This window comes from Miniopterus schreibersii (genome assembly GCF_964146895.1).
Source record: "Miniopterus schreibersii genome assembly, chromosome: 11".
Classification (NCBI taxonomy): domain Eukaryota; kingdom Metazoa; phylum Chordata; class Mammalia; order Chiroptera; family Miniopteridae; genus Miniopterus; species Miniopterus schreibersii.
In genome coordinates this window covers 69,071,331-69,079,363 of record NC_138111.1, presented here as the reverse complement: position 1 = coordinate 69,079,363, position 8,033 = coordinate 69,071,331, and the positions used below count along the sequence as shown (strand labels likewise).

The 8,033-nt window shown below is 46.7% G+C and overlaps 1 protein-coding gene across 1 annotated transcript; it reads right to left on the bottom strand.

Annotated features, from left to right (window-relative positions):
* Positions 1-444: 444 nt before the first annotated feature.
* On the bottom strand, positions 445-7,005 carry LOC308563830 (endogenous retrovirus group K member 13-1 Env polyprotein-like). Its single transcript, XM_081151361.1, has 4 exons — positions 6,916-7,005; positions 6,650-6,759; positions 3,263-3,461; positions 445-2,631 (listed from the first exon to the last, which is right to left on the bottom strand). The coding sequence occupies exons 3-4, from the start codon at positions 3,458-3,460 to the stop codon at positions 1,573-1,575; spliced, it is 1,257 nt and encodes a 418-aa protein (XP_081007487.1). The 5' UTR covers position 3,461; positions 6,650-6,759; positions 6,916-7,005; the 3' UTR covers positions 445-1,572.
* Between the last annotated feature and the right edge of the window lie 1,028 nt (positions 7,006-8,033).

Sequence of the window (8,033 nt, the reverse complement as noted above, 5' to 3'; positions counted from 1 at the left end):
AGGTGAATGTAAATATCCTAAGTAATATGCTGGCCAACTAATTGTATTTTTATAAAAGATTGATAATATGTTTATACCATCCTATAAATGCAAACAGCATAATATTAGAAAATCTATAATGTCATTTATGACATTAACAGTATAAAGGAGAAAAAAATGACTATAGATGCAGGAAAAAACATTTGATAAAATTCACCCCTCTTTTATAGACAAACTCTTAGTAAATCCACTACTCTTACTAATTAGGAGTAGGAGGGAACTTTGTTAAACTTGTAAAAGTATCTATAAAACATATCTAACATAATTCTTATGGGGAAACATAAGCATTCTCTTTAAAATTTCCTATTCCCGCCAGTTATGTGTAACAGTGCACTCTTAAAGAGAAGAAATTTGATGCATAATAATTGGAAAGGGAAAAATAAAAACTCATTCACAACTGATGTAATTATTCATGTATCTGGGAATAAGCTCAGCATGCAAAAGTTAATTGCATTCCTGTATACCAGAAATACAGCTAGAAAATACACCCGAAAAAGAAATACTACATTGTCATCAAATGTCACATATCTAGGAGTAAACCTAACAAAAGATACACAAAGACATGACAAGCACAATTATGAAATTTTGAGAGACAAAAGACGAATAAAGGGAGAGACATACTATGTTTAAGCTTAGGAAGACTTTGTATGGTAAAGAGATAAATTCTCTTCAAACTGGACATAGAGTCATTCTAATAAAAAATACCACTTTCAAGAAACATTTAACTGACTCTAAATATATATGGATAAGAAAAGGGCCAAGAATAGCAAAGACACTTCAGTGGACTCAAATGATTTATTAGAGATCACAATTTATCAAGCTATAGATACTAAAACAGTAGTAGTGTCTAATAAATATTAAGATAACATGGTGCTGGATAGACAAACTGATTTGAGGATGTAATAGCCAGCCCAGTATACTGTTCGCTGAAGCTTTGTTATTGTTGTAGGTACCCTTTAGGTCATTTTGAGGATGTACTCTTTCATTCCTAGTTTGCTAAATTTTTATCATAAATAGATATTGTATTGCCGGGGCCAGCCAGCAGGCGAACGAGGACCTGATTGAGGGGGTGAGGATTAGAAAAGAAAGACTCAGAGAAAAGAATGGGATCGGGAGGGCTACAGCCAAGGCGGAGTTGAGCTGAGCTGAGCTGAGCCAGGCTGGGCCCCGAGTTTATTGATTACATGCTTTTTATAGTGCACCCAAACAATACCCCAAGCAGTGACCGTAACACAATTCCAACTCCTGCACGTCCGCACTTGTTTATCGAGACTGGATGTCTCCAGGTAAAGCCATAAATCTCTTGTGCAAGGCTTCTACTTCCCTAGAGCAATGGTTAATCTTTAAACTAAGCTACAGGGGGTAGAGGTGCTGGCTCAACCGACCCACCCTGCGGGTCAACGTGCCAGAGATTTCTCTCTAAGGCGGCGCTAGGGTCGGCGAGCCCCTGGCGATATTCCAGGGCAGCACCCTACCAGGGAGACTATTCATGAGGGGCAGCCAGCCGGCTCCCCACATCTCCCCCTTTCTTTTCTAAACTAAAGACTTATTAGGCTCTAAAGCTTTTGGGCGAGTGTGTAAATGGAGAGCATGCACTCCTACTTTTAGGATTTTAATATCTTTCATGAGTGTTCTTAATATGCAGGGTGTTATTAAAAAACCAAGGACAACTAGAGCAGCCAATCCGGCTACTCCGAGAATCCCGTGTTTCCAGTCTGTTGCTGAGAGGAACTGTCCCCTCATCCCATCAATCCAAGATTGGGCCATTTCGGCAAGTGAGGTGTCTAATTTAGGTGCTTCTCTTAAGGCCAGGATTTCTTGATGAAGTTGTATTAAGTCTAGAGAGACATTACCATCATGCCAGACCCCTGCTAAATGTTTTTGAACTCTGTCCCAAGGGTAGGAAGAGCTGTTGTATTCCTTGCGGGTCACGCAAATATGTTTAAAATCAGCATGACAGTCTAAGTCTAATCGCAACTTCAAGCTTTGTACTTCTCGCCCTATAATGGTGAGGGTGTCATAGAGTGCATTAAGTCTTTCTTCTACCTTTAAATCTATCGCTTCCTGGGTTCCTAGTGCCTGAGTAACATTGGCACTAAGTTGATTCACCTGATGCGCTGTTTGTATGCTTTGAGACAGCGACACGGCCGCGGTGACACTGGCCGCAATGACGGCCACCAGGGCTGCAATGCCTGCGATTAGGAGGCCAATAAATCGCTTGCTCCGCAGGAGGAGCTCGGTGGCCTCCTTGATTACCTGGAGACCTCTGTCATTATACCATTTTCCTGAGACATTTACAGGAATCATTACAAAGGTGGGTTGGTACATTACCATAAGTTGATAATTCAGAGACACATTATACACACAATTACTGAGGGTACAATTATTACATTGGATCTGCCAATATGAGGCGTCCCGAGTAATGTTCAGGGCGCCCACGAGTAGGGCATAGGGTGGCGGGACACAGGCCTGTACTTTACGGTACTGCCATGTCAACCCCATAAGGACTGCTGTATTTCCCCGCTCGTCATCAGTTTGGATGTCTCCCCCCATGGCAGCAACGAGTCGCCACAGTTGAGTCTGAAATGGCCCCTGGTTTACTGACCAAAAGGACTCAGCAATGGCCTTCCATCCTTTGGCCCGCAGCGGACCAATCATGGATCGGGGAACCCCCCGTCGTATTGATCAGTCTGCCAGAGTTCCCTCTGCAGTTCATCCAGTATGGTTGCTTAGTACGATTAGTCAAATCTGCCTCGCAGATAGGCACTCCTTCTGGAGGGGCAGTGGCGCTACCTGTAGCGTTGTCACAAGGATACCAAAGGTCCACGTACCAACGTGTCCAATTTGAAACCGACAAAGCCCAAGGCTGTTGACGGCCGTTAAAGGTATAGGTTCCTCTGAGGACTGGCAGCAGGGATTCAGCCTTAGTGGTGCCGATTTTAAAGCAGCCCGATATATCATTACTTTTGGAAAAGCAGATGGGCTGGTCCTTGGCATGTCCTCGATAGGTGAAGTCTGAGGCCTTTACTGGTTGAATATGAACATTGGAATGTCCTCCCACCACCCAGGTGTCGTTGGTGTAAATCACCACCTCCTCATGCTGCCAGGTTACAGGTTGCAGCAATGGAGGACTGGGCAGGTAGGCCCAGTGAACCGCCGCAGAGGCTCCAGGGGCGGCCGCGACCAGGGCTAACATAGCCAGAAACAGCCGTTCAGGAGTGACCTCCGTCCTTTGGTTCTGCACCATCCTCTTTGCCTGGTCGGTCAGTCGCGCGAGGGTCTCCGTCACCGAGTTCGAGGACGCTGGGTTCCGTCGAGGCGGGGCTCGGTCGTGTATGGAGAGGTTTCTCATCCGGTCCACAAGTGTCCTGGGACGCGTGTCGTACCAGCCTCTCCGGGAGCCACCTTGGCGCTTCGGCATCCTGCGGGAAAACACACACATGCCCTCGGCCCCAGATTAATACCGGATCCGGCCCATGCCAAGCCCCATCAAGGGGATCCTTCCATCTCACCAGAGCTTGGTGTTTGGATAAAATCGGCTGCCAAAGCCGCTGGGCTGCAGAGTGACCTTCAGCATCCAAAATTAAAAAATTAAGAATAAAAAGAGCATGATTTAACTGATTCTGTGGGGTTAGGGGGTACAGCTCCCCCTTTTTTATTTTAATTAACTGATTTTTGAGGGTGCTGTGCGCACGCTCGACTATGCCTTGACCCTGTGGGTTGTAGGGAATTCCAGTCTTGCTCTGAATTCCTAACTGGGCACAAAAAGTTTGAAACCGCCGACTGGTGTAACCTGGGCCATTATCAGTTTTAATTACCTTAGGTTGTCCTATAATGGCCATACAGCGTAAGCAGTGAGTAATAACTTGAGTACTAGATTCACCCGGCAAGGCCGAGGCTACTATAAAGCCTGAATATGTATTTACTGTAATATGAACAAATTTTTGCCTACTAAAGCTAGGGATATGAGTGACATCTATTTGCCATAGATGGTTGGGGAGCAGCCCTCGGGGGTTGACTCCATAATGAGGAACAGTAGTAAGAGCAGGACATGTGGGGCAGTCTTTTACTATTTGACGAGCCGCCTCCCTGGTAATTTTGAATTGTAGTCGGAGAGTATGTGCATTTTGGTGGTGCAGGGCATGGGATGCCTGGGCGGCGGGCACTCCGACGAGGTAAAGTCGGGTGGCTTCGTCCGCCCGTCTATTGCCTTCAGTTAAGGGCCCTGGTAAATTAGTGTGGGCGCGAACGTGCCCAAAATAGCAAGGGTGACTGCGATTTAAAATGGCCGTTTGTATGGCCAGAAATAATTGCTGCACAGTGGAGTTAGTGGTGCCAATAAAGGGCACGGTTTCAATACATGAGAGCCCTCGGACTACATAGTGACTGTCAGATATAACGTTTATAGGCCTGTGCGCAAAGTCAACAAGCACTCGACACACAGCAGCCAATTCCACCTCTTGGGCTGAAGAATAGGGGGTGGTCCATCTGACAACTTGTTGCTTATGCACATAGGCGGCGGTGCCCGATGAAGAGCCATCAGTAAACACCGTGTCAGCATCAGGCAAAGGCTGGTCCGTCACTATCTTGGGGAAAACAACAGAATGTCTGAGAAAAAACTGCAAAAGTTTATCTGGAGGGTAGTGATTGTCTACCTGTCCTGGAAATTCAGCGAGAGCAATGCCCCAAGGTGTGCATTTCTGGAATAACCAGTTTCGATTTGCAGTCCCGGGCTTAGTGAGTTCCCTTTTTGCATCTTGGGCAGAGGCCAGGACTAGCTCCTTGTGGTGGCCCTGCAGGCGCAAGGCGGCCTCCAGCGGCTCTCTGTGGACAATTACGAGTAAAGTGTCCTATCTGGCCGCAAGAGAAGCAGCTTCCTGGGGGACCAGGGACCCGTTTTCCTTTTCCTCGCCCCTTACCATGCTGTTGTAAATATTGTTGCATGGTTTGTCCTCGTAGAGCGGCCGCGAGGGTCACCCCCGTGGTATAAGAGGGTCCAATGTCCTGACAAAGTCGAATATAATCATTTAGAGTTCTCTTTTGGCGATAGGGTCGCAGGGCCGCCTGACAAGCTGAGTTTGCGTTCTCAAATGCCAGCTGCCGCACTATAATAACACCGGCCTCTCCGTCCCCCAACAATTTTCCTGCTGTATCCAGCAGCCGAGATACAAAATCCTGATATAATTCATCTGCACCTTGCCTAATTTTTGTTAAATCCATAGTAATATTTTTGGTGGTGGGCAATTTTTTCCATGCCTTTTTGGCTGCAGCTGAGACTTGCGCATACGTCCCTATCCCATACTGGAGTTGAGTCGGTGTATCAGCAAAGGGGCCTTCCCCTAAAAGTCCTTGCAGATCTGAGGGTATATTATTGCGCAGGTTAAGGCGATGTACTTTCTCACACTGCTCTGTGTACTCAGATTTCCACAGTAAATAATCCCCTCCCGACAGACATGCTCTGGCCAATTGTTTCCAATCATTGGGGCACATAGTATATTCCGTGTCCAGAGCCTCTAGGATGGCCTCCGTGTAAGGTGCCGTGGGCCCGTATTGGGCACAGGCAAGCTTGAGTTCCTTCAATTTTTTAAAATCCATGGGCCCATAAACTCTGTTCGGGGGATTATTTCCCTGAGCGGGCTGTTCAAAAATTGGGTAGCATATGGATGCTTCTTCCTCAAACCCTTCTAAAGACTCGCCTTGCTGTCGTGCCTGAGCTAAGGTTAATTGGAGCGACGATCTGGGTGGAAGCTCCGTTTTTACCTTACCCCACCCGGGGTCGTTGATTTGACCCGGCCCTTTCTGTGCTAGGGCAAGCAGGGCACGCTCTCGGGGGTCTAGTATTTTAATCCCTGCCTGTCCAGCGTGCGGCAAGGCAGTCCTCGCTGCAGCAGCACCAAAACCCGTCCCAGGGTAACTAGGGGGGTCATCTGTACCCCCTCTCATCCCGCCAGAGCCTGGACCCTGCAAGAGATCTCTCATCTGTTGTAACAGATCCTGCATCTTGCTCTGTACCTCCTCCGCGGTGGCTGCGGAGGGGGTAGGGCCAGACCTTTTTGTGCACTCTTCAGAAAGAAAAGCAAACTCCCCATATCTCTCTCTCTCATACTCTGCAGCGGCTTCTTCAAGATCCCCCTCTTCCTTAGGGGTGAGTCTATCAGGCCGGCTATTGCCAACAAGAGGCCCCGGCTCAAGCGGGGGAGCGGTGGCCACATCCTCAGAGTGCGGACCTTTCACAGAGTCAGCTCGGGTTTCTGGGGGAGGATCCATACGGGTGTCTTCATGCCGAGGGTCAAGGCTATCCCTAACCAAGGTCCAAAGAGAAAACGTTTCTACTGGCATTTTTTGGGGTCCATGGGCCTGAAAATATCCCTGCAAGCGTTCTCCTACCTTGTTCCAAGTTTCTAAACTCACTGTGCCCTCCTCAGGGAACCAGGGGCACACTTCCTCCACAAACTGCAAAAATGTACGCAGTTGCGAGGTACTAACCTTGGCGCCCCTAGAACGGAGCATTGTTTTTAAGACTTGTGCGAACAGCATTCTACTATTCTCCTGTCCCATGATTTCTTACTCCCGATGTACTAACCGCCCTCCCTGCTACCCCTTCACTTACCCAGTAGCGTTGCGCGCGTTCCCCGAGCGGTGTCCTCTACCGTCGTCCCAGGTTTTCAGGTCCCTGTTCGGGCGCCACTTGCCGGGGCCAGCCGGCAGGCGAACGAGGACCTGATTGAGGGGGTGAGGATTAGAAAAGAAAGACTCAGAGAAAAGAATGGGATCGGGAGGGCTACAGCCAAGGCGGAGTTGAGCTGAGCTGAGCTGAGCCAGGCTGGGCCCCGAGTTTATTGATTACATGCTTTTTATAGTGCACCCAAACAATACCCCAAGCAGTGACCGTAACACAATTCCAACTCCTGCACGTCCGCACTTGTTTATCGAGACTGGATGTCTCCAGGTAAAGCCATAAATCTCTTGTGCAAGGCTTCTACTTCCCTAGAGCAATGGTTAATCTTTAAACTAAGCTACAGGGGGTAGAGGTGCTGGCTCAACCGACCCACCCTGCGGGTCAACGTGCCAGAGATTTCTCTCTAAGGCGGCGCTAGGGTCGGCGAGCCCCTGGCGATATTCCAGGGCAGCACCCTACCAGGGAGACTATTCATGAGGGGCAGCCAGCCGGCTCCCCACATTGTATGTCCTTGCATACTTCTAAAGTTTTTATTTTTTTATACTTGATTAATTTTTTTAGAATTGTGACTATAAGTTATAAATACTATAAAGAGATGAAAGGATATTAGGAACTGCAGTTGTAAGAATGAGTCAAATAATATTTAAAATTTAAAAAAATTCTTTTAATTAAAAAAAACTAGTTGAAATAAAAAACTCAACAGGTAAACTGATACGAAGGAAGAACACATTAGTGAGCCTGAGGATAGAGATTAATAATAGGGGTAAAGAGATGGACTCAAGGAGGTTAGAAGTGACAGCTGTCATTATAAGAGTCCCAAAGGGAGAGAGAAAAAACAGGAGAGGAAGTACTTGTACAAATAAGGGTTGTAAATTCCCCAGCTTTAAGGAAAGATAAAAGACTACAGTAGAGTGCTAATTGTATAGATAAGAAAAATATAGAGATTATAATGCAATTTAAGAACATCAAACAAAGTTGTAAAAGCTTCCAGGGAGACCTATTGCAGATCACACCTACAAAGCAACAAGAACAGATTGACAATGGCAATCTCCAAAACAGCACTTGACTCAGGGAAAATTGGTTACTGTTCACAAGGGGTTGAATGAAAGAGCAGAAATAAATTCAAGACAACGTTTCACAGTATTATAGTAAGTCCTCACTTGACATCACTGATAGGTTCTTGGAAGCTGTGACATTAAGCAAAACCACGTATAATGAAACCAATTTGGCCACAGGCTAATTGATATAAACAAGAGCTGAGTTCCTACAGCATATTTCTGGTCACAAAAACATTACCAAATTTCTAAATAAAGCC